The sequence below is a fragment of the Hyla sarda genome, chromosome 1, assembly GCF_029499605.1.
Source record: "Hyla sarda isolate aHylSar1 chromosome 1, aHylSar1.hap1, whole genome shotgun sequence".
NCBI lineage: Eukaryota > Metazoa > Chordata > Amphibia > Anura > Hylidae > Hyla > Hyla sarda.
The window spans coordinates 570,154,246-570,181,581 of record NC_079189.1 but is presented as its reverse complement, the minus strand read 5'-3'; the positions used below and the strand labels follow the sequence as shown (position 1 = coordinate 570,181,581).

Genomic DNA, 27,336 nt, shown 5'->3' with positions numbered 1-27,336 from the left:
ATGAATCGTTTTGTGTACACATGTGTTGCATATCTTCTTGTTATATGTAATTTAACTATGAATTGTATTTTTCAAGCTATGTTTTTAATATCTTTACTATTACTCTGCACAGTATGCACTAGTGCACTTTATATACCAGTATGCACTATTTTCTACATGAATTTATATTTACACTTATATAGTTTTTATTTGATTTGTATTAATGATCACTTTATGAAATTGTTTGGCACTAATGATTTGTATGGGCATAAAAGCCCTCATAGGTTTGTGTATCACTATGCTTGAAAAAGGCTCCAGGAGGAGCTGAAACGTTGTAATGCTGACATGAGACATTAAATCACTTATTTTGTTGGAGTGCTGCGCCTGTATCTGGTTTTTATCTTGGATGGACTCTGATCAAGTCCTTTGGGACGCTGGCACCAATTTTTTGGTTGGACTGGATAAGTAGTGCTGCTTTATTTTGGGATTATATATATATATATTTATATATATATATATTTATATATATACACATACACACACAAACACACACACATATATATATATATATACACACACACGTTATAAATATTCTTATCAATTGTACTAACCCTGAAATTTCTGGTGCAGTGTCAAAATACAATCGCAAAACAGCTGGACCAATATGACGGCATTGTGACTATCACTTTCCAGCCAGGGATAGCAGCGCTGGTTACTATGGAGAGAACAGAGGAGATGCTGAGTGTATAGAGCACATTGAGTGTATACAGCACAGAGTATCGCAAGTTCTCAGATTCACTTCTACTCACTTTTATGAGTCACTGCAGTGTACCGGTGTGTGTTGGGGTGAGGTCATATACCAGTGTTTTCCAAAGAGTGTGCCTCCATTTGTTGCAAAGCCTTTGGCTGTCCGGGCATGCTCGGAGTTGTAGTTTTGCAACAGCTGGAGACATGCTGTTTGGAAAACACGGTCATGAAGCAATAAATATTCCCCAGTCTTGAAATGTTTCCTTTAGCAGATATAGACAATGACGCTATGTGCAGTTTACAGAACAAAGGCTAAATTTTCCTACACAAAACAAAAAGCATATACATTGCTGGAAAGTTTTCCATCATGAATATCACACGCAATCCCAGCTTCTGTTTAAGATAAAAAAAATTCAAAATAAATTGCAACTTTGTCGTACCTGCTTTCCTCTTTGTCTAGGACCATTATCCAGGGCTTGAAGAGCTCCGTGACTACTGAATGAAGGGATTTCAACACTACATTAAGAGGTAAAGAGGACAAAAGAGAGTTTAGTTAGTTACTTTGCAAAAAAAAAATCACATCAGGAAGAAGGTGCCATATACAGAAAAAATAACTTGTCGATACATGTGCTTCTCTCCCTCTACTGAGAGTCCTTGTCCGTTTACCCACCAGCATTAAATGTTAATATGAACCTCCAGTAAATAGACACAATGGTCTATGTTCATCTCAGGCTAAGTTCATACTGCCATTATGCTCCGTCCGGTTCTGGGTCCGTATGGCTCTTTTTTGTTGTGCCGAACAGACCCAAAACGGGTCAGAGCACAACTGAGAGCATCAGATCCTGACGGATCCTATTGACTTGAATGGGGTCCATTGGGGAATCGGTATTTTACCGGAGTTTAGCTGAGAAAATATACAGGACATGCACAATTTTTTTCCTTTTGTTCCGATGGACTGGCCGGCGGAGCTCCATATACCAGAACACGATGGCGATGTGAACGAGCCCTTACGGGGTTGGGCACCAGTATCATCTACCAGCGTTTCTGCTCAGTGTTGACAAAGCCAAATATACACAAACCTATGCAGCTTCAGAATGGTTATCTTTGCAAGGTGCTAGGCGTTTATTTTTTTTGTTTGTTTGTTTTTAATAAATCAGAGCGTTTTTTTATTAAAAAGTTTTGCAATTTTACAGGAACTAGTCCCGGTTACTGAGCAGGCCAGAGTTACTACTGATGCTGGGCTGCTCTTTTTAAAACCATACTGCCCTAGGGCAAAATGTGGACACACCACAGCTGGGTCCTGAGACTCTCTGCCATTACGAGTTATATCCAGGTAAGGTGCACACTCTCCTGCTGTCAGTCAGATCTGATTCTTTCACTGCATTAGTGTATGGCAGTGTTTCCCAACCAGGGCCCCACCGGCTGTTGCAAAACAGTCCTGAGACCCGCTGCCATCATCAGCAATAGTCAGCTGAAGTACATGGCAGAGCACTCCCGTATGGCTGCCTGATCTTATTCTTTCTCTCCATAGGCCAGTGTTTCCCAACCAGGGTGCCTCCAGCTGTTGCAAAACTACAACTCTCAGCATGCCCAGACAGCCCTTGGCTGGGAGTTGTAGTTTTGCAACAGCTGAAGGTACCCGGGTTGGGACACATTGCCATATACTAATGCAGTGAAAGAGTCGGATCTGACAGACACCAGGGGAGTGCGCACCTTACCTGGATATAAATCACAATAGCAGAGATTCTCAGGAACCAGTGCAAACGTTTAACATGTCATTCAGGCATGTGAAAAGTTCTCACAAATGACACTAACCCCTAAAAGTTCCATCCAGAAAAAAGCAACAACTGTGCAGTAGCAGGAATATTTCCACTTGGACATTCTTTTATAGTTTTCTATATATATTGCTGTATATGCCTTTTAACTAGCATACAAAATATTTTATTTATCCATTCCTGTATTACACACATGATAGTTTGGTCCCATAAACATAAAGCCCCTTTATTCATCCAGCTTGTATATTACCTGCCTCCACTGTGGGACTTCCCATTGTTTCTTGTTTGATACTGAGAACCTCGTAATCGATGTGACTCTTCACCAGATATTCCATGAAGGTCTTCACCTCGGGGATATACGGACTCCATTTTGACAGCAAACCGAAGCTCTGAAAATCTGACTTAGAAACACGTAACTTTCTGAAAAAGTCTGAAAGCCACTTAATAGTCTCCAGAACCTATAAAAAAAAACATTAAAAGGAAGCGGCTTATTCCCCTGTTCATATTTTAAACAAATGCACCCTCAGCTGAGCAAGTGTGCAAGAATCGTGAAAAACAGTTGTCAGTACAAGTGAAAATATGAAACTTTGTAATATATGTTATTAGACAAATGCTTCTTTCTCTTGTCAAGCTTCTTCCTTTTCCCCCTCTCCTGGGAGACTGTATACCACTCTGAAAAATCAGCTCAGAGCTTTGTACTGTGTCTGCAAGACAAGCAATACAAGTCTATGGAGGGGGGAGGAGGGAGTTCTAAGCACCAGCTCTGAAAATTATAGATGCAGAGCAGAAATGCACAGAAAAATACCATGTACAAGTTATATAATGGCCAAAAATAGTGCTGCTCCTCATGTACAGTGGTCCCTCAAGTTACAATATTAATTGGTTCTGGGACGACCATTGTATGTTGAAACCATTGTATGTTGAGACCAGAACTCTATGGAAACCTGGTAATTGGTTCTAAAGGCACCAAAATGTCATCCAAAAATAGGAAAAAGTGAGGATTAAAGAAAAATAAGTAGATGACTAATATAGATAAAGCAAATCCTTACATATAAAAGTTAGAAAGATCTGCTGGGAGCTGTAATCACTGTCTATGTCAGTGTTTCCCAAGCCAAAGGCTGTCCGGGCATGCTGGGAGTTGTAGTTTTGCAACAGCTGGGGCCACACTGCTTGGGAAACACTGGTCTATGCAGAGGACAGGAGCTTCTTCGGGGTCCTGTATAGTACATTGAGACCAGTGTGACTCCTGCAAGCAAAAAAGTGCTGAGGAAATATCCTTATTGTGTGGCATGCAGCTGTGGTGGGATCTACAGCTCTGTTCTAAGCAAAATACACACAAACATTCGAAGAAGCCGGGATCTGGAAGACTGGTATTGTGTTAATTATATGAATGAATTATAAAATTCTCTTATAGCCATTTACATCTTCTGAAGCACAAGAAGAAACCATGCATATCTGGAGTACATTGTTGGGGATTTAGCCCTACAATTACATCAGATGTCTAACGAAAATGGTGTTTGTTATGAACACCGCGTTAATGAAACACTTTCCAGAAGGTTTCAAGAAAAATGTGTCTGCCAATTGCACCTGCCCTTGTGCAATACACAATACTGCACTAGAATTACACCCTGCCTGGCATACTGCGGCGTTTGTGCTCCAGCATTCAGTACCTGCTCTGCCGACAGCATCATTTTGTTAGTGCAGTTTGGAAAGATGAGGGATTCTTTGGAATCCATTTTGATGGAGTTTGGCAGGACTCTTCGGGAGTAACATCCCACGGACTTCAGAGATGCTCTCCAGCATTCTGGGCTTAGCAGCTGCTCAGAGGAACCTGGAAGAAAAGAGGAGGAAATAGAATTAAAGTAATTGATAGAAATATATATTTAAAAAAAATGAACACACATTGAATTTGCCGTTGATTTCCTGGTAAGGCGCCATTAACTGAGATAAAATTACATACAACTAAAATCTGCTTGATGCCACACACAGTGACCATAGGGAACTGCCAAAAATAACATATAACCTACAGAAGTATGCAGAACTAGACATAATGTATATGAAAATAAATGTAATGTATTACATTCTTATACAAACTATAAACTATTTTATTACAGTAATGCAGATCTTAAATGGGCACTGTTTGATCCAAAAACTTTTTATATGTTGTTACTGATGAAAAAAAAACATTTGTAATATGGTTGTTTAAAAAATTTGAATATTTAATATATAAAGGAGTACCTCTCATGATTTCATAATCCTCCCAGTTCACTGCCCCCATCACAATAAACCACCCCTGTCTTTATTTATTTAGTTTTCTACCTTGATATTGCTGTGTATTGTCTGCTTAGATGCGTGACATCATCTGAAGCCATAAATGGGAGAACTTTCTTACTCACTCTGCTACACACAGACCAAAGCAGTTCAGTGTGAGATGAGCTATGATTGGCTAAGATTGCACACACACACCCTCAGCAGATTAGACTGAATTTCCTGATTTTGGACTTTTGCCAGGCCAGCTGGAGTCCAAAGTCTGTGCAAGAGATAGGTGGAAATGTGCTCTGGACAAGTAGGGAGACACCTAGTGGCAGCTTTTTTAAACACAAATAAAACATGAAAACTTTATTTAATTTTTTTAAACAAAGTACAATAGAAAGATTTTTTATTTACCATGTGTTAGGCTTAGTGGGCTCTCAGAAGTTGAACTACCAACTATATCATCGCTTTTTAGCAAATATTTTAGGGTTAACACACTGTAAATCTTGGGAAGAAAAACTTCCTAAGATCAGCTAACTTAGTAGGCAGTGCTGCTTTTTCTACTATTCTACCTAATAAGATATCTTTTGACCATGGAGTATGTGTAGACCATAAACCATGTGTAGAGTAACAAAGAGAAATCCTTACTCTGCATGAGTAGTCTCAGGCAGTCACTGTAATGGTCGGGGAACTGGTAGCGCAGGATGGAGTTCCAATGTTTGCAGAATATATTAAAAGGCATCAGCAGATCCTCATCAGGTGTCAGACCACAAAGGGTCAGAGCCAGGTGCACGGATTCCAGCAGTTTGCTTCGCTCAGGCATGGAGGGTTTTGCAGAATTAAGCCAGTGGTTAAGATCAAACTGCAAAGAAAATTTTTGAAAACTGTGTGAGTATTAGGGTGCCCCAAAAAACAACAACAATATAATTAATAGGACATGTCTCACAGGAGAAGTCCCATGTAGAAAAATGTATCCAAAGCATAGAGCATAAGTGTCTGAACGTGGACGGACCCCCTATGATCAGACACTTATTCTCTATCCTTTGGATCAGGGACACAATTTCCTTCATGGGACTTCTCCTTTAAGAAACAGGCCCTGCTTGGTTAAGACAAAAGAATTATAGCAGCACCATGCTAGTGCAAAGATACATGCGCTGACCAATGTTAGCTTTTTTTCCTGCTTGGTAAAATACAGATGTAGCATTAGTTCATTTGTAATTTAGAACTGCATCACACATAGAATTGCAGACATATCTACTGTATTATCAGCACAAGTATCTAAGCTGGACTACACTGAGAAATTCAGCTCTGATACGCCTCTAATTCTTCTTAGGTTACAAAATCATCCAGATTCTGGTTTCCAGAAAGTGACACACATCTTACCTTAGTTAGCAGCATAAAGATCACATCGCTATTGTCTTCAGAAATGGCTTCCACCACTTTTTCGTACAATTGTACAAATTCTCCAGGAGAGGCGGCTGGGGTAAAATATGGTGACAGCAGATTACACAACCTCCTATTCTGTAATATAGTATGCAGCACTGGCCGACATTCAGACTGGGTTCCACTTATAAACACCTATGATGTGAAAAAAACAAAGATGCTGTTAAATTTATATTGTCAGAAGGCAATTAAAAGATTTACAGAGGATAGTTTTTTGGGGGGGTCTGGAAGGAAACCAGAAAACATTAAGGGAACACATAAGCTGTATAGAGGGTCCTTGTATAGAACTAGCACTGTGTTAGGACTCAATGGCCAAATGGGTGCTCTGCGTCCCAAAGGCTAGACCCCATGCCTTATCCATAACATGCGTCCAAAGTAGAGAGGTGGCACTCCGATAGTGTAAAAAGTGACTTTATTCACCCATTTAGTTCACAAAGTGTAACGTTTCAGTCTCACAATGAGATCCTTCTCAATCTCATTGTGAGACTGAAACGTTGCACTTTGTGAACTAAATTGGTTAATAAAGTCCCTTTCAGCACCATTGGCGTGCCACCACTCTACCATGGACACATGTAAACCTTATAGAGATGTTGCCCCTAGTTGGATTTAAGCCCAGGTCCCCAATGCTACAAGCCAACATACAGCCAGGGGTATTTTGATGAGCTGAATTAAACAAGATTAAAGTCTACACCAGCTATTGCAATGGTATATTTCTACAAGGCATCTAAGAAATTAAAAGGGATATTCCAGCCTCTAAAACTGCGTATCTGACTTCTGGGAAGCCCTGTGACCTCCAGAACTGGCGGCCCAGTGTGCTGTCCTCTGGTATCTTTAGCGCTCCCATAGAAATGGATAGAGCGTGTGTTTTCCCACATATAAGCAGCCACTTTACTAACTCCTTCTCTCCTTAGAAATATCATGCATAACAAAGGGGAGTCAGGGAAAATACATATGTTAGTTGAATGACCATGTAGGCTTTATATTGTTGACATATGGGCATTTTCTCAACATGCTTTAAACATGTACAAAATAAATCTATAAGAAGATAAATATCCGACTGTCAGACAACCCCATGTACAGTCTGAAAATGTACATGTAATATTCATTAGAAATATTAGAAAACTCACCTGTCCCAATATTTCTATGCAGGAGGTGAAGAACTGCCGGGATGGAGGATGGCGCTGAGTATCATCGCACACAAATTCAACCACAGCAAAGAAGGTTCCAATTCCAATCTTCTGTATCTCTAGTGGAGACTGCACTTTATATGCATTGACAAGAGCCCTATGTGAATGTACAAAAAAGGTTATTTAATAAGAAATAGGAATTATACCAAGGAAAAGGTATAGCAGAAATTTAACCATGACAAAATCATCAATGTAGTGCTTCAGACCCAGGTGTAAATTGGACAGAGAAGTATAATCTTGGGTTTATGATTCATACACATACATAGGAGTGATTTGTGGGCATATGCCGGGCATGGAGAGTGGAAAGAATTGGCTGAAGATCACACCTTCTCCCTTCACTCAGACATGCTGTCCTGCTAACAAGAGGACCTGTCAGTAAGCAAATATGTGCTTGCTGGTGTTTTCTCTATGAAAATTAATTTTTGCACGCTGTAAAATCCTTTTCTAGTCGGATTCATTGGGGGACACAGAACCATGGGTATAGGCCTTTGCCACAAGAAAGCTATACCCATCATACTTACACCAGCTGTATGTAAAAGGCAGTAAGGAAACATGAAAGGAACAAAAAAAAAAAAAGGACAGGAACCAATAGCCGTCAGATCTAGGGAAGAAGAATCAGAACAACATGAACAAAAAGACCTTGTGTACAGAGCGAACCAAAAACTAGGGTGATTGTTGTGTCCCCCAATGAACCTAACGAGAAAAACATTTTACGGTGAGTACAAAAATCTTTATTTTTATGAATCGCATTAAGGGCAACTGTACCGTGGGACATTAAAATGCAGGCCTTGCAGTCCATGCGACCTGCCTTGTGGCCCAGATTGGCATCAGAGAGGGCATTTTATGGAACCGGCAGAATTTGAAATATGTGTGCGACAGAAAATCCTCTGGTCCAAAGAGGGCAGAGACTTGTCTCAACACACCAAGATCACCCTCCAGCGGAAGCGAGAGTGAAATGTTGCAAAGGGGACGGCCTTTAATACCAAAACTATCCTGCCTGAGAAGTACATGCAAAAAGTAGATTTTTATGCTTACCGTAAAATCTCTTTCTCGGAGGATCCACTGGGGGACACAGAGACCGTGGGTATATGCTGCTGCCAAGGAGGCTGACACTAGGCAACAAAAGAAAGTCGGCCCCTTCCAGCAGGACATACCCCGCCTACAGACTCTGAGCTAACAGTTTTGTCCCAAAGCAGTAGGATAGGACCGACAGGTAAAGAAAAACAGTAATTGTATGAGAAAACCACAGACAAAAATTTACCAAACCAACCCTCAGACAGGTAAACAAACCAAGGACACCAGAGCAAATGGGTGGGTGCTGTCTCCCCCAATGGATCCTCCAAGAAAGAGATTTTGCTTAGTTTTCTTGTTCGGCTCCATTGGGGGACACAGAGACCGTGGGATGTACCAAAGCAGTCCTCGGGGTGGAAAAAAAACCTCAGGTAATTAAGTGGAAGGCTGGACCGAAACCGTCTGCAACACCTTGCAACCCAAACCAGCATCAGCGCATGCAAATGTATGCACCTGTTAAAATTTCGTAAAGGACGACCAGGTGGCCGCTTTACAGGTTTGCAAGGCTGAAGACCTGTTGTGGAGAGCCGAGGAAGCCCCGACAGAACGAGTGGAATGAGCCGAGACCCGGAAGGGAGTAGTCTTCCCCTTGAAGCGGTAAGGTTCTGAGATGACAGAACAGATCCACGGCAAAATGGTCGTCTTCGAAGCAGGGAGTCCCTTACGACAACCCTCCGTAAGCACAAAGAAAGAGTCACACTGGCGAAAGGAAGAGGTGACTTAAAGGTTAAATCTGAACGACCCGTACCACATCAAAACCATGAAGCCAATGTTCCCTGGGATGGGATGGAGCTGGACAAAAGGATAGAAGGACAATATCCTCGTTGAGGTGAAAGGCGGAGACCACCTTAGGCAAAAAGGACAGAACCGGATGGAAAACAACCTTGTCCTGGTGTAAAACCAGGTAGGGGGAATGGCAGGAGAGAGATGCCAGTTCCAAAATTTTCCTAATGAAAGTGACCGCAATGAGGAAGGCCACCTTCCAGGAAAGGATACGCAGAGAAATGTCCAGGAGAGGTTCGAAGGGAGTACCCTGCAAGGCACTGAGAACCAGATTCAGATCCCAAAGGGGAGTAGGGGATCTGTAAGGCAGATTTGCATGAGCAACATCCTGCAGAAAAGTCCAGATGTGAAAATCGGACGCCAGGGGACGCTGAAAGAGAATGGAGAGACCCGACACCTGACCTTTAAGGGAACTGAGAGCCAAGCGTTGTTCCAGCCCAGACTGTAAAAAGGAAAGAAGGCGTGGGAGGGAGAACACAACCGGGACCGCCAAGTACGGTGATAAATCTTTACAGAGGAAGACTTGCACGCCTTGTTTATTGTGCGGATCACTTGGGGAGAGAACCCCCTGGCCGCGTTCTCAACTGCCACGCCGTCAAATGCAGCAACAGTAAATTGGGGTGGCAAACGGGACCTTGAGAGAGCAGGTTGGGACGAACTGGGAGGCGCACAGTGGTACGTCGTCCACTAGTCGAACCACGTCGGCGTACCACGCTCGCCTGGGCAAGTCCGGAGCCACGAGAATGGCGGGAATGCTCTCCCCTTTGAACTTTCTCAGGACCCTGGGAAGAAGATAAAGCGGAGGGAAGGACAAAGTGAGACCAGGGAATCACTCGGGCGTCTATGGCTAGGGCCAGAGGATCTCGGGACTTGGCGACAAAGCGAGGAACTTTCTGGTTGTGGCGGGACGCAAAAAGGTCCACGTCCGGAGTTCCCCAGAGGTTGCAGATCTCCGCAAACACCTTTTGATGAAGAGACCACTCGCTGGGGTCTGCCGAGGAGCGACTGAGGAAATCCGCCTCCCATTTTTCCACTCATGGAATGTGAATCGCTGAGATGGAGGGAACCCCGAGTTCCACCTAGAGAAGGACCTTGGATACCTCGACCATCGCTGCAGGACTGCAAGTGCCGCCCTGGCTATTGGCATATGCCACAGCCGTGGAGTTGTCCGACTGGACACGAGCAGGATGGTCCTGGAGATGGCGCTCCCAATGTAGGAGGCAAAGATAAATTGCCCGAAGTTCCAAGATGTTGTTGGGGAGGAGAATTTCCTGGGAGGATCAACGGCCCTGGACTGTCCGGTCCCTGAAGACTCCCCCAACAACCGCTGAGACTGGCATCCGTTATGATGACCTGACAGTGGAGGGGCAGAAAGGATCGTCCCTGTCAAATAAGAGGGGACTGAAGCAACCACAGGAGCGACTGGCGAGTCCTGGGAGGAAGAATGATCCTGAGATCGAGGGATAGCAGAGACTTGTCCCACCAGAAGAAGAGAAATTTGAAGCGGTCGACAATGAAACTGGGTGAAGGGAACAGCTTCCATGGCTGCCACCATCCGACCCAGGACTTCCATGCAGAACCGAATGGAAACTGGAACAGGACGCCGGAGAAGACGAACTCCTGATGACAAAGCACGGCACTTGTCCGGCGGAAGCCGAATTTTCGAACTGGAGTCCAAAGAAGATCAGAGATTGAGTAGAAATCAGGTTGGAATTGTCCTTGTTGACCACCCAGCTGAAACAGGACAAGGTCTGAAGAGTGAGATGAAGACTTTCTTGATTCTGGCCCTTGGTTGGAGCCTTGACCAGGAGGTCACCCAGGTAGGGGATCACAGACACACCCCGGGCTTGCAGGATGGCGATCACTTCCACCAGGACCTTGGTGAAAACCATTGGGGCCGTGGTCAGGCCAAAAGGAAGGGCCACAAACTGAAAATGGCCCTTCGTAACTGCGAAGCGGAGATAGCGCAGATGAGTCGAAAAAAATGGGGATGTGAAGGTAAGCGTCTTGCATATCCACCAACGAAAGAAACTCCCCCTGATCCATAGATGCCACTACTGAATGGAGAGACTACATACGGAAATGACAAATGAGGAGCTTCAGATCCAGGATCGGGTGGACGGCGCCCCGAACAGGCTGGAATAGAATACCAAAAAACGCTCTTTGGGAGGAACTGGGACGATCACTCCCTGAGCAAGAGGGGTCCGAAGATTTTCAATCCTCTTGTCCGCCGGGTCCTTAAAGGACGTAGCATCCGACAATGGTGGAGTAGTTGATTTCGACAGGAGGGAAACCGGAGGATCCACAGTAGGCGGCGGGGAAGTCCATTTCAAAATGAGGTCTTGGGCAAAGGGAAACTGTGCCTGAACTTTCTTAGTCCCCTGATAGTGTTTGTCTGGATACCTTCAATGATGTTTCCAGTAAGGTGTCAAATTCAGCATGAGAGCTGAATACCTTAGGCGAGCAACGGGAAAAGTGAAAGGAAACTTCTGGAGCTGGGTCCGAAGTTTCAGGGTCCTCTAGGTGAAAGGTGTCCCTGATGGCTGACACCAAATTGTCTACCATGTCGGACACGCTGGCTCGGTCCTCTGGATCAGAGGCAGAACCAGACGCCTCATCTTCCAGTTCCCCAGGAGAGTTTGAGTGGGTGGAGGCAGCCTTAGAAGAAGGAAAAATGGACCTGGTACGCAGACATGGACACCTATGACGGTGACCAGGAGAGCGACCCTTAGAGCAGGGGCGCTTCCGGGGGGGGGGGGCCAAGGAGGAGGAACGAGACTTCTGAGTAGAGCAACTGTCCCTGGCTCCGGATTCTGGAGAGGAGAACACCCTAGGGCGCTTGTGAGAGTGCCAAAAATAAGGAGAAGGTGAACGAGCCTCTCTGGAGGGCTGGCGTAAGGAAGACCTCTCCAATGCAGTCAACACAGAACAGGAAACCCGCTCCAGGTCGGGAATAGACAGAGAGGTAAGAAACCCATTCGGGGTGGGGGGATTTGGGGGAGGGGGTGTAGCAGAGTCCACAGATTCTGGTGGAACATTCTGGGTAGAAACACCAAGAGAGCTGGGGCGCACAGTGGTGCAGGAATGACAGGTGGATTCAGCAGAACCACAAGGCATTTTTGATTTGCAGCCCACACAAGTGTAATAAGTAACCAAGGGCGCTGTGGCCTGTCTGGTGGGGGGTTCGGACATTGTGTGAGCAAAAAAGACAGCAAAAGGAAAAATGGAGCAGTCTCACCTGGTGTCCCTCAGATGAAGAGAAGAAGCAGGCTGTGGTGTGAAAAGCCAGCCCTCGGTGCAGAGAGAGAGAGAGAGAGAGAGAGAGAGAGAGAGAGAGGGCTAACCTAATAAGAAGGGAGGGGGGGGGGGGGGGTTGTTGGTCCGAATTGAGAAAGTAGATTGTACACGGCCCTACCCTTCAAGAGGTGAGAAACTCCGAACAGGATGGAGGAGACATTGACAGGAGAAAGGAGAACTCTGGCTGTCCTGATATCGACCTTAGGACACTAGACTAAAACTGGTTAGCCTAGTGCAAGTAGGAGGAGTATAGCCTGTAGAGGCAGAGCCAACACATTCTTCTGCCTAGTGTTGCCTCCTAGTGGCAAGGGCCTATACCCATAGCGATGTGCCCCAATGCAATTGATGAGAAGGGTCCAATTTTCATGCCATTAACCCCTTAAGGACCAAGCGTTTTTCAGTTTTTCCTTTTAAAAATCATAACCCTTTCAATTTTGCACCTAAAAATCCATATGATGGCTTATTTTTAGTGCCACCAATTCTACTTTGTAATGACATCAGTCATTTTACCCAAAAATCTACATCGAAACGGGCAAAAAATAAAAATTGTGCGACAAAATTAAAGAAAAAACACCATTTTGTAAATTTTGGGGGCTTCTGTTTCTACGCAGTACATTTTTCAGTAAAAATGACACTATCTTTATTCTGTAGATCCATAAAATTAAAATGATACCCTACTTATATAGGTTTGATTTTGTCGTACTTTTGGAAAAAATCATAACTACATGCACGAAAATTAATACATTTAAAATTGTCCTCTTCTGACCCGTATAACCTTTTTTTCACGCATGGGGTGCTATGAGGGCTCTTTTTTTTTTGAGCATATGCCAGTGACCGTGCGGTATACCCCTTAAGGACGAAGCCCATTTTAACCTTAAGGATCAGGCCAATTTTATTTTAGCTTTTTCGGTTTTTCCTCCTCGCCTTCTAAAATCCATAACTTTTTTATATTTCCATTTATAGACCCATATAAGGGCTTGTTTTTTGCGTGACCAATTGTACTTTGTAATGAAACCTCTCATTTTACCATGAATATTTTTTAGGGAGGAAATTTTAATGAAAACCACAATTATGCACATTTTGGAGGGTTTTGTTTTCACACTGTACAATTTACAGTAAAAATGACATGTATTCTTTATTCTGTGGGTCAATAAGATTAAAATGATACCCATGGCTAGATACTTTTATATTTTTGTACCGCTTAAAAAAAATCTAAAACTTTTTGTACAAAATCAGTAATCTAAAATTGCCCTATTTTGACCACCTATAACTTTTTTATTTTTCCGTATATAGGGCGCTATGGGGCTCATTTTTTGCGCCGTTATCTGTACTTTTTATCGATACACATTTGCATATATAAAACTTTAGATAATTTTTTATAAATATTTTGGGAATAAAATGTGACAAAAAAGCAGCATTTTGGAACTTTTTTAATTTTTTACGTTTACGCTGTTCACTGTACGGGATCATTAACATCATATTTTGATAGTTCGGACATTTATACACGCTGAGATACCAAACATGTAAATTTTAAAAAAATTACGCTTTTTGGGAGTAAAATGGGAAAAACTGACAATTTTCATTTTTATTGGGGGGAGGGGACGTTTCACTTTTTTGTTTACTTTTTATTTTAACATTTTTCAACTTTTTTTTTACACTTTTTATGTTCCCATAGGGGACTATCTATAGCAATCATTTGATTGCTAATACTGTTCAGTGCTATGCATAGAGCATAGCACTAATCAGTATTATCGGTGATCTTCTGCTCTGGTCATGTCTGGTCTGCTCGATCTCAGACCAGAACAGAAGTCCCGAGGAGAAGGATGGAGGCAGGTGAGGGGACCTCTGTCCGCCATTACAGATGATCGAATCGCTGCGGGCGATCCGATCATCTATTTTAACATGCACATTGCCGCAGATGCCGTGATCTGTATTGATCACGGCATCTGAGGGGTTAATGGTGGACATCAGCGCGATCGCAGGAACCTGCTGTGTATGATGCGAGCACCGCTCCGATGCTCGCGGTCATATAGAGGACGTAAATGTACGTCCTGGTGCACGAAGTACCGCCTATTACCTAGTTTATATATTTTTTATATGGAATTTGGGAAAAGGGGGATGATTTAAACTTTAAATAAGGAAGGGGTTAATGTGAGTGTTTTTAAACTTTTTTAAACTTTATTTATTTATTTATTTTACACTTTTAGTCCCCTTAGGGGACTTTTAGGAGGAATCATTTGATTTCTTATACAGATCAATGTGGTTCCATAGAACCACATTGATCTGTGTGCTCTGTGCTCGATAGATAAAGCCTGGTCCTGCAAGGCTTTATCATTCTGAGCGCCGTAGCAAAGGAGGCTACCTCCACGGTGGATCGACCACCTCCTCCCCCAGCACCCCCCCGATCCACTCCACTGGACCACCAGGGATGGGATAAAGGCACCTTTAGATGCCGCTGTCAGCTTTGACAGCGGCCATCTAAAGGGGTAATAGCCGGCCACGGCGATCGCCGCATGTCGGCTATTAACACCGCCCCCCAACTACAGGAATCAGCTGGGGGCTGGCTGTTATGACGCGGGCTTGAGTCGGGAGCCCACGCCATAGCACCTTAACGTCACATGGACGAGTACACACGTCCATGGTCATTAAGGTGTTGAGGTCAATAAGCTGATGTAAAGGTACATAATTATTATTGCAACACAGTGATAACATGAAAACACAACTTAAAATAAATAACCTGTGTGGATTAATAATAAGGGCCAGCACACATATGTATGACAAACCAGAGCTGTCATGAAAAGGGCCATGGTGCCGGGCCTATGTATCATCTGGCATATTTGCCCTCCTGCGTGGTCTTGCCAGATCATAAAACACAGCATGCAGCATTTTTTAATCCAGTGTCTGAACACCAGATGGCAACTATGCCCAGATCGCCAGACACATGTGAATCTAGTCTAAACATTTCCTCAGGAATACCAAGCCCCATTCTCTACCCACTTACGTTATGAAGTTCTCCAGATGGACTGCAGTTTCTATGATGTTAAGCTGAGTTGGCTTGGTGGCTTCGGCTTGTAATTGCTTCATCTCTCTCCGCAGAACATGAAGTTGTTGACTTATGGCTTCTTCCATCTGCATTCCTTCAAACTAAAGAAGACAAATGTCCTTGACATCATTATTTAGGGGACACTTTTTATTACTTTTCTAAAGTTTCCAGAGCTCCATAACTGTGGCACATGTCAAATGTAATACATGGCTTATAAAATAGATACAGAAACACAATACCTGCCAGAGAAAATGAGTTTTTTTGCCATTACCAACCTCTATGGCACCATCTAACAGTAATACAGCCCAGTACAAGGGCAATGTAAGTCCCCTATCTCCCAGCTCCAGAGAGCTGATGACTCAGGGGGGCTGCAGGAGAGATCGCAGGGGTCCCCAGCAGTGGGACCCCTGCGATCAGACATCTTATAATTTATCCTCGTATAGCGGATAAGATGTCTAGGGGTGGAGTACCCCTTTAAAGGCTGAGAAGGGCCACAAAGTTGTAGATGGATAAAAAGCCATATTCACATCTGTATTGCAGGGGAACATTATTCTGTATGATCTACACCTCAGCTACTGCAGAACCTCTGAAAATAAGCTGATTATGGGGTGTCCCCATCAGTGGGACCCTAAACAATCAGCTGTATAAAAACTGCAGCCAGTGTTCAGTTTCTTTTCAGCCCCACCAGAGAACATAAAGCATTACAAAGTGTGTACAGAAATCAGTGAGCTGTCAAAATAAGCGATAGACATGTAAATTGGTAGCTGCTCTTTACTCTGACTAAATGGGAACATTTTTATTCAGGCATTTTTTTTTCCATTGCCATTTTTTGTGGGACCAATTGTTCTTTGTAATGACAGTTCTTATTTTACAATAAAATATATTGTAAAACTAAAAAAAATATTTGTGGGGTGAAATTCTACTGGTATGTATGGTGTCTGTTTTTTTTACACAGTTCACCATGCAATAAAATTTTAAATAGTCCTTATTCTTCAGGTCAGTACGATTACAGCAATATCCAAATTTATATATATTTTATTATTATTTTATTGCATTGTTATGTTCTAACCTGTATAACTTTTTTAAATTATTTTACCTATGTAGCTGTAGATGGGCTTATTTTATGCACCTTAATCAGTAGCTTTTAGTGATACCATTTTGCCACAGATAGGACTATTTGATGGCTTTTCATTCCATTTATTATGGCATATACTGCAATTGGGTAGCCATGAAAACCGACCGGCTCCCAGTAGCTCACCCATCATGATTTCCCATAGAATGAGAAGGCAACGAACAAGAACAAAGCCATGCTGGAACCACACTCATGTGGGCAGGTATCATGAATATGGAATAAGCTGATCCCTTACCTTGACTGTAACCACTGCAGGTCCGCTGCACGTCTTATTTAAGTTTCCCCGACACTCTATTTTCATTTCTATCTGCTCCTCTCTATTGACGTACAGTTTTGGAATAGTATCAAGCATCTCACTGTCCAAAGCTACTTGCTGGGACTCACGCATAGAAGCAGTTCTGCAATAAGAGACAATAAAGAAATGTAGGGAATTTGGAGCTCCAAACACAATAAGGAGAGTAAAAAAAACAGCACAGCTTGTAGAAGGTATAAAGATGCCAAACCCCAAATGAATTTAAAGTAGAAAAGACTATCTTAGAATTTAAGAAAAAGCTGGAAGAGGAAAAAAAAAAAAAAAAAGTAAACTGTTATATCATTCATTAGCCAATCACTAGCCTCAGTAGCTTTGTTTCATATATACACTGGTTGAGGTCATGTGAATGATATATGTGATGTCACTACTGCAGGATTGGTGGGGACAATTAAACCTACATCTGCGCTGAAGTGGTGGTAGATTTAAATAGGCACTGTCAGAAACAAAAACTTTTTATGTGTTGTACTTTTTGGCAAAACATTAACATTTCCAATTTACTTCATAAGAAAATTTCATTTCCTTTTTATGGAAATCATGGCTTATAAAGTCATGGCTTTGCCCAAGCTGAAGCACAGGTATCGACAAAGACCAGGAAGTGAGAGTGGGCTAGTACTTCTCTGTGCTCTCTCCTGTCTGATATCACTCCTCTGTGCTCTCTCCTGTCTGATATCACTCCTCTGTGCTCTCTCCTGTCTGATAGTACTCCTCTGTGCTCTCTCCTGTCTGATAGTACTCCTCTGTGCTCTCTCCTGTCTGATAGTACTCCTCTGTGCTCTCTCCTGTCTGAAAGTACTCCTCTGTGCTCTCTCCTGTCTGAAAGTACTCCTCTGTGCTCTCTCCTGTCTGAAAGTACTCCTCTGTGCTCTCTTGTGTCAGATAGCACTCCTCTGTGCTCTCTCCTGTCTGATAGGACTCCCCTGTGCTCTCTCCTGTCTGATAGGACTTCTCTGTGCTCTCTCCTGTCCGATAGCACTCCTCTGTGCTCTCTCCTGTCTGACAGTACTCCTCTGTGCTCTCTCCTGTCTGATAGTACTCCTCTGTGCTCTCTCCTTTCTGATAGTACTCCTCTGTGCTCTCTTCTGTCTGATAGTACTCCTCTGTGCTCTCTCCTGTCTGATAGGACTCCTCTGTGCTCTCTCCTGTCTGACAGGACTCCTCTGTGCTCTCTCCTGTCTGATAACACTCCTTTGTGCTCTCTCCTGTCTGACAGTACTCCTCTGTGCTCTCTTCTGTCTGATACCACTCCTCTGTGCTCTCTTGTGTCAGATACCACTCCTGTTCTCTCTACTGTTTGATAGCACTCCTCTGTGCTCTCTCCTGTCTGATAGCACTCCTCTGTGTTCTCTCCTGTCTAATAACACTCCCGTGTGCTCTCTCCTGTCTGATACCACTCCTCTGTGCTCTCGTGTCAGATAGCACTCCTCTGTGCTCTCTCCTGTCTGATAGGACTCCTCTGTGTTCTCTTCTGTCTGATACCACTCCTCTGTGCTGCTCTCTCCTGTCTGATAGTACTCCTCTGTGCTCTCTCCTGTCTGATAGCACTCCTCTGTGCTCTCCCCTGTCTGATAGGACTCCTCTGTGCTCTCTTCTGTCTGATACCACTCCTCTGTGCTCTCGTGTCAGATAGCACTCCTCTGTGCTCTCACCTGTCTGATAGGACTCCTCTGTGTTCTCTTCTGTCTGATACCACTCCTCTGTGCTGCTCTCTCCTGTCTGATAGTACTCCTCTGTGCTCTCTCCTGTCTGATAGCACTCCTCTGTGCTCTCCCGTCTGATAGGACTTCTCTGTACTCTCTCCTGTCTGATAGCACTCCTCAGTGCTCTGTCCTGTCTGATAGCACACCTCTATGCTCTCTCCTGTCTGGTGGTACTCCCCTGTGCTCTCTCCTGTCTGATAGCACTCCTCTGTGCTCTCTCCTGTCTGACAGTACTCCTCTGTGCTCTCTCCTATCTGATAACACTCCTCTGTGCTCTCTTCTGTTTGATAGTACTCCTCTGTGCTCTCTCCTGTCTGATAAGACTCCTCTGTTCTCTCTTCTGTCTGATACCACTCCTCTGTGCTCTCTTGTGTCAGATACCACTCCTCTGTGCTCTCTTGTGTCAGATACCACTCCTCTGTGCTCTCTTGTGTCAGATACCACTCCTCTGTGCTCTTTCCTGTCTGATAGGACTCCCCTGTGCTCTCTCCTGTCTGATAGTACTCCTCTGTTCTCTCTCCTGTCTGATAGTACTCCTCTGTGCTCTCTCCTGCCCCACCAGACAGGAGAGAGCACAGAGGAGTGCTAGCCTACCCTCACTTACTGAACTTTTTCATGCCTGTGCTTTAGCTTGGACAAAGCCAGGATTTTATAAGCCACGATTTCTATAAAAAGGATAAGGAGATTTTTTTTGTACTCAACGTAAAATCTTTCTCATAGCCTTCATTGGGGCACACCTTACTGATGGGTATATGCTCTTGCCACTTGGAGGCGCTGACACTAGGAAAAAAAGTCAGCACCTCCTTGGCAGTGAGGTAATCAGTTTTGTCACAAAGCAGTAAAAGAAGCCAACAAAGAAATACATCCGGAGGACCCTAGAAAGGAATCCCAAATAACGACCAAAGAACCGGAAAAAATTGTCCGAAAAAAAATGAATAAATGGGTGGGTGCGGTGTCCCCCAATGAAGGCTACGAGAAAGAGATTTTACGGTGAGTACAAAAAAATCTCCTTTTCTCAGTCGCTCTTCCTTGGGGGACACCGTACTGATGGGACGTACCAGAGCAGTCCCTAGGGTGAGAAAAACAACTACCAGAGAAAAGGAATCAGTCCCGAGACCGAACTCCCGTGTCCACAAGGCCTGCGGATGAGCCCCCAGGTTGGAGACACACTAGGCCCAGAAATTGAGCTCCCGGAAGATCTCCCGTCCAAGGAGATGGACTAGGATGCCAACCGAAGGGGCCGTCCTCTGTAGAGACCCAAGACAACCGGGTCATATAGAGACAGGAAACCACAGGAAAAAAAAGATGGACTTCTGCTCTGGAGAGGTCTGGTGCCTGAGAACAAAGACCTGAACAGCTGCAGACCCAAAAAACCCTGTCCCAGGGGCCTGACATGAGCACCCTGAAGGCGACAATAGCCTACTGGCATAATGCGGATGACCTGAACGCTCTTTAACTCGGGAGGACATGGGAGGACCCCAAAGAAAGAAAGGAGCGGCAAACACCCTGAAAAGGGGGCATCCTGGATACCGGAGAGACCGACAACTAAACAGGAGACGTAGATTCACGTGGAAGACTAACCCCTGAAGAGTAATGAGAACAGATGTCCGCGAAAACTCCACAAGACTTTGGTGTCAGTGCAGTACAACTGACACAGAAAAAAAAAAGGAAAGGAACAACACACCCTTCCAGGGAGAGTGTACAAACTCCTCCGATAGAGGAGAGAGCCAGGGTTGCGTGAGCAGCAGTAGATAACCAAAAAACAGAAAGAGAGCCAGGCTGTAATAGTGGACAGTAGGCACACAAGCCTAGGCAGTAAAAAGCACTGTTGAATGCCCTCCAAAAAAACAAAGGGCCCCGCCAGATGCTCCACCTAAATAGTGGGAACAGCGTGAGTGCATCATCTTGGCAGCAGAAAAAACTAAACAGATGAAAACTCAAGTACAGACCCATGCCAAGCACCCTGATCCCTGTACCCCCTGTGGAAAGGGGATTGGCAAGCACGCCAGGCGCAGTAGAAGGGAAATGCTGCCCCACAGCCACGGGACAAGTACAGGGTGGACGGAGCCCCCAGCGGCAACCATCGCTGTCTGGAGGAGCCACCTTGTGTCCCAAGAGGGATCGGAATCCTATACACTGGAGCTGGGCAAAAAATACAAGACGTGTTGAGAGCCATTCCAGACAGTGACGAGTAGGTGCCTGAGCCACCCCAGACAGAAACCCCAGAAAAAACACCTGGAGGTAAAGGGAGGGGCTGAACTGACTGTCGCCACAGAAGTGCTCAACCGCCGCAGAACTCCGGAAACAAAATCACCGGAAGCCCCGAGGCTCATCCCACCGAACAAAAGGAAAGGTGGGCTCTACACCTACAGAGCAGTCTTAGCATATGTAGGAAAACAGACATGGGTACCCCACGATAGCAGTGGGGTACCAAGACTTCAGACAAGAAAGAAACCGTAGACATCCAAAGGATCAGCAGGAAGGGTGGTATGCTTCTAGCAGACCAACATCGCAATCTAAGAAAGGAGAACAGAGTGATGCTGCTGTTGCTGAGAAAGTCCCTGGGACCTGCAGAAAAAAGCCCACACCCCATCTCTTAATGCTGCCAGACACCAAGGCTGCAGACGCAGACTAAGGAGATGAAGAATGAATGTGAAGCAGGAAAAATGCATACACAGTGTGACTGACTGATAGAAAGGGTCCCAAGAACCCACAGGTACACACTCTGCGGAACTGCACCTGAAAAGAGAGACAACGGACTGCAGCCGCGGCAGCAATGGGGGATGTGACCAGGTGGATAGAACACCATGCAGACACAGTCTGGCTATGTGGCAAAGGGACCGTGGCCATGCCGGGTCCCGCATACGGAAACACACAGTGGAGTGAGATATCAGCCTGTAGACAGAGTTAGTGGGGAACCGGAGAGCCAGCCGTGAGATGAGCGACAGGAAAGTCTACTGTTTGGCATAGTGATATCAGGTCCAACCCATGCTCACGCAGGGATATTCCCCTGGAGACCTAGCGCTGGATGAGAAGATCCACTAGATGCGGTAGCCTGTGGAGAAGGGAATCATAGAGTATGACATACCAAGAACACCCCACGATGGGTGGCAGGCAGACATGACAGATGATAAACCTCAAAAGAGGCCTAAGTATCTGCTAGGAACACAAAGAGCTTCCACATGGTATGGCCCTTAGTGGTAGCGGAGAACAGATTGCCTGAAGATATCCCTGTTAGTTCCCAAGGGACCGTGAATCCCCGGCAACAAAACCGCCATGGCGGTTCGCATATGCTCCAGGACAGTGAGCAACAATGCAGAACTAGGGACACCAGAGGGATACCCTAAGTGGCTCATGTATTTAATGTATAGCAGGTCATCCTCTAGGGCGACTGAAAAAAATAAAGCGGTATGTTCGCGGCAACCCAGCCCCTAATACCAACCGTAGGAAAGGACCCTGCAACTGCAATAGAAAGTAGAGTGCAATACAAGTATTGGCCACAAGAGGGTGCCAAACTACCCCAAATGGACTGAGTGACTTTTTTTGTTTTTTGTTTTAAACTTTCTCTTCATTCCTCAACAGTGAAGAAGCGAGCGAAGTAAGGCACCCTGTGCTGGGACTGTCAGCGAGGCCCCCAAGGGAGAAGGACAGGACACCAACACCATGAGGGCAGTAAGAGAAAAAATGATAGCTGGGCAGTCCCAGGAGAGGCAGCGGCCGGAGCAGCATGCTTAGAAGCGCCGGCTAAGCCGCCGCATAACTCCAAGATAGGAAGGGGGGGCGGAGTTAAAGGCCACTGTGTGAGGTGCATTCCTCACTGAACCCGCCCCCGCAGCGTGCGAGCTGGAGAGGAGGAGCTGCCGGACGTCAGCGCAGCTCCCTGGTAACCCCCCACCACAGGCCGAAGCTGCATGAATAAAATAGCGACGGTTACACCCCTCACTGCCCGGACCCCCAAAAACAGCCCCAGAAATAGGAGCATAATATTACTGGTCGTTACTATAAAATAATAAAAAAGACAAGGTCTGGGTAGATCCCAGATCTGTGTCTTGCCTCCTGCTGACACTAGCTAAAACTGATTACCTCACTGCAGGTGGGCAGGTATATCCTGCCAAGGAGAAGCAGACTAGTGTCAGCGCCTCCTGGTGGCAAGAGCATTTACCCATATACCCAATGAAGAGCGACCGAGAAATAAAATTTTCTTATGAAGTATATTAGAAAGGTTAATGTTTTGCCAATATGTACAACATATACATTTTTTTGTATCTGACAGTGCCTATTTAAAGGTTGAGTCATTTTTTTTTTTTTTTTTTTTATAACATTTTAAGTTCTCAGGTAAGTTTCTTAAAATCATGGGGAAAAAAAACAAACAAACAAAAAGAAGCAAACTGTGGCCCTCACTTGGCATGCTGCTGCAGAACAGTCAGATCTTTGTGAACAAGTTTCATGGCATCCTGGCTGTTGATATAACATGAAGTTGGTATAACAGGAACAGGTGGTTTCATAAGCTGCAAGGTGATGCCCGGGCAAGGGGCAGGATGCTTCTTTAAATTCAGAAGGATTCTCTCTTTAGCAGCTGCAAGATTAATAAGACACTTTTGAAATCTGTAGCTCAAAATGGGACAATAATCAGAAATTAATTACAATAGTTGAAAAGTCCTTAAAATATTTTTTTTTTTATTAATCATATAAATCTAATCAACTTTCAATTGGTTTTAATAAAAAAATGCATTATTCATTAAAGTTACGTTCACACGTACAGGAACTGCTGCATATATTTGCTGCATATTTTGTGCAGCTGATTTTGTTACCCATTAACTTCAATAGGTAGCAAAAACATTTGCAGAAAATATGCAGCAGAGCCATTACATGCGAATGTACCCAAACTGTGATTTTCTGTGATATGACAGGTACGCTTCTTAAAGGAGTAGTCCAGTGGTGAACAACTTATCCCCAATCCTAAGGATAGGGGATAAGTTTGAGATCGCGGGGGGTCCAACCGCTGGGGCCCCCTGCGATCTCCTGTACGGAGCCCCGACAGCCCGCGGGAAGGGGGCGTGTCGACCTCTGCACGAAGCGGCGGCCGACACGACCCCTCAATACAACTCTATGGCAGAGCCGGAGCGCTGCCTTCGGCAATCTCCGGCTCTGCCATAGAGATGTATTGAGGGGGCGTGCCGGCCGCCACTTCGTGCGGAGGTCGACACCCGCTATCTGGCCGGAGAGCCTGGCCCCCGAACAGAGAGATCACAGGGGGCCCTAGCGTTCGGACCCCGCGATCTCAAACTTATCCCCTATCCTTAGGATAGGGGATAAGTTTTTCACCACTGGACTACCCCTTTAAGGAGTAGTTTTACAGGCTCTGCAGACTCCATCTCTAATTTTCAGTAGTCCCTGAGCCGTTGAGTGTAGTTTATAGCCTCTATTATGGCTTTAATACAATTCACCCATGGTAGAGGGGGTCTTACTACCTCATAGCTCTACAGCACACCCTCAGAAGCAGTAGCAGCTAGGAGGACAGATAGAGCAGTACTGAGCAGTGTATGCTGTGAATCCAGAAGTGAGGTAAGACACAATTGTCACTGTTGCTGGCTCTCTACCAACCCCCATCTCCATAGACATCTATGAGCAGCAGTAACTGATCCCTGAGTGGAATTCAGCTTGAATTATGTGTGTAGGAGGGAGGGGGTTCAGGAAATTAACCTGATAAGTGAATAGAGGATTTTTTTCTGATAAAATATATCATTAACATTTCTAATATTCTCTTGTACTTTTCATTTACACAAAGTTTGTTAAAGCAAAAGTGACTCATTCATACCAGCTTCAATTGTGTGTGCTGTAAAAGCTGTGTTTTGTGCACTACACTTATTATTATTATGAAAGAAAACAGAGAAAGAACTGGGAGCTGGGAAATCCACCGAATTGTAGAACAAAGTTGTTTGCGACAACATACCTGCTGAGGGAGATGGTAGGTCCACAGTAACAGCTGGTGTCAGCAAACTTGTGTCCATCTCTACCTTGATTTGGTTCCATGCATTGACGCAGTCCTGGATCTCAAATATGATGCGCTCCATATTTATGAACTCCATCCAGAGATCCTAGGACAAGAGTTTAAAGGTTTGTCACAATCAGGACATAATGTTTTGGTTTTATTACTATTTACTCTGTCCAGTGGCGTACCAAGGGGGCCCACCCCGGGTGCCACTCACAAGGGGGGTGCCAAGGCGGACTGACCCGCAGCTACCGCTACTGAGGTCCGGGACACTCGTCCCAGATCCCCAGCAGAAAGCGGTGCCTTCTCCTGTATGCGCGATACACGCACATACAGGAGAAGGTGTCTCCTCTGTGTGAGCCGCATCTGCAGCTTACACAGAGGAGACGTGACCTCCGCCCCCAAGCAGCACGCAGTACAGGCGCCGGTGACGTCACTCATCCTGCACCTGTACTGTGGAGGGGAGAAGACGCGGGCCCTGCAGCTGAGGAGATCGCTGCGTGGGATATCAGGTGAGCATCCTTTTTTAATTTTTTCCCCCCTCAACTCTGCATATACAGTGGTCCCTCAACATACGATGGTATTCCGTTCCAAACGGACCATCGTTTGTTGAAACCATCGCATGTTGAGGGATCCGTGCAATGTAAAGTATAGGACAGTGGTCTACAACCTGCGGACCTCCAGATGTTGCAAAACTACAACACCCAGCATGCCCGGACAGCCGTTGGCTGTCCGGGCATGCTGGGTGTTGTAGTTTTGCAACATCTGGAGGTCCGCAGGTTGTAGACCACTGTTAGAGAAAGCTGTACTCACCTGTTCCCGCCACTCTGGACAGTCACCGCTCGTCACCGCTGCCCGGGATGTCGCCGTCCATCGCTGTCACCGCGTCCCCAGGGTGTCCCCGACGCTCCGGCAAGGCCTCTGCTTCTCCGGCATCCGCGCTCTCCGTCGCCGCCATCACGTCGCTACGCACGCCGCTCCTATTGGATGACGGGACGGCGTGCATGGCGACGTGATGGCGTCGATGGAGAGCGCCGACGATGCAGAGGATCCCGAAGAGGACGCGCCAGAGCCCCGAGGACAGGTAAGTGATCGTCAGCGGACCACACGGGGCACTGTAAACGGCTATCCGGTGGCAGCTGAAGCAGTCTGCGCTGCCGGATAGCCGTTTATGCGATGGCCCCGACATACAAAAGTATCGTATGTTGATGCTGCCTTCAACATGCGATGGCCTCTGAGAAGCCATTGCATGTTGAAATTATCGTATGTCGGGGCCATCGTAGGTCGAGGGGTCACTGTACCTCTGGGGGAGGGGGGGGGGGGAATACTCTGCACATACCTATGGGGAAGAGGAGGGGGGGGGGTGTTACTCTGCATTTACCTATGGGGAAGAGGGGGGAGGGGGGCTACTCTGCATATACCTATGGGGAACAGGGGGGGGGTTACTTTGCATATACCTATGGGGAACAGGGGGGTGTTACTCTGCATATACCAATGGGGAAGAGGGGGGAGGGGGGGGTTACTCTGCATATACCTATGGGGGAGGGGGGGTTACTCTGCATATACCTATGGGGGAGGGGGGGTTACTCTGCATATACCTATGGGGGAGGGTGGGTTACTCTGCATATACCTATGGGGAACAGGGGGGAGGGGGGGGGTTACTCTGCATATACCTATGGGAAAGAGGGGGGAGGGGGGTTACTCTGAATACACCTATGGGGAAGAAGGGGGGTTACTCTGCATATACCTATGGGGAAGAGGGGGGGGGGGGGTTTACTCTGCATATACCTATGGGAAAGGGGGGGTGTAACACTGCATATGCCTATGGAGAAGAGGGGGGATGTAACTCTGCATATACCTATGGGAAAGAGGGAGCGATGTAACTGCATATACCTATGGGAAAGAGGGGGGGGGGGTAACTGCATATACCTATGCGAAAGGGGGGGGGGGGGTAACTGCATATACCCATAGGAAAGAGGGGGGTGTAACTACATATACCTATGGGAATGAGGGGGGAGGGGGAGTTACTCTGCATATACCTATGGGGAAGAGGGGAGGTGCCAAACAAAGGGTTCGCCCCGGGTGCCAAATGCTCTAGGTACGCCCCTGACTCTGTCACTGCTTCTGGCATGCCAATACTTGTATGAAACAAAAATTTAGGAAAGTTTTTTCTTATTAATTCTACATTGTGCCAATCCTGTTATTCCTCTTGGAAAACAACTTGGCGGTACTTTTTGTCTTGTTAAAGAAGCATGTTTTTACAGTCTGGCAATGTAACACTGCAGAGGGACACACCCTCAACTGGTAAAATCCAGCAGTCAGTTTTTTTTTAGACATTTCCAGGAAGAATAACAGAGGAATTGCACAATTCCGTTATAAGAAAAGATGCTCTACAATAAAATAGACATTTCAGGAGGATGCCATGTCTTTTTTTTAAAGAGCTACTCTAAAGGAAAAAAAGAATGGCACCCTTTAATCTCTTAAACAAAAAAGTATGCCTTTTATATGATTGTTATGCCCTTTCAGTTTTTGCTTACAGATTCAAGACAATCCTTGTATGTACAATTACAATCCTTGTACTGATTTCATTGGGGAACAAAGGAGACCATGGGTATAGGCTGATG

The 27,336-nt window shown here is 45.3% G+C and overlaps 1 protein-coding gene across 2 annotated transcripts in view; it reads right to left on the bottom strand.

Annotated features, from left to right (window-relative positions):
• The window catches only part of EPG5 (ectopic P-granules 5 autophagy tethering factor), a 167,160-nt gene that overhangs the window by 56,555 nt on the left and 83,269 nt on the right, over positions 1-27,336 (bottom strand). For both annotated transcript variants that reach the window (XM_056543389.1, XM_056543398.1), the window contains exons 25-35: positions 24,674-24,818; positions 23,122-23,296; positions 16,946-17,108; positions 15,537-15,679; positions 7,325-7,481; positions 6,138-6,332; positions 5,403-5,616; positions 4,172-4,332; positions 2,752-2,959; positions 1,167-1,242; positions 591-694 (exon numbers count right to left, since the gene is read on the bottom strand). In XM_056543389.1, coding sequence (XP_056399364.1) covers positions 591-694; positions 1,167-1,242; positions 2,752-2,959; positions 4,172-4,332; positions 5,403-5,616; positions 6,138-6,332; positions 7,325-7,481; positions 15,537-15,679; positions 16,946-17,108; positions 23,122-23,296; positions 24,674-24,818 — 1,741 coding nt within the window. The remainder of the gene's footprint in view (positions 1-590; positions 695-1,166; positions 1,243-2,751; positions 2,960-4,171; positions 4,333-5,402; positions 5,617-6,137; positions 6,333-7,324; positions 7,482-15,536; positions 15,680-16,945; positions 17,109-23,121; positions 23,297-24,673; positions 24,819-27,336) is intronic.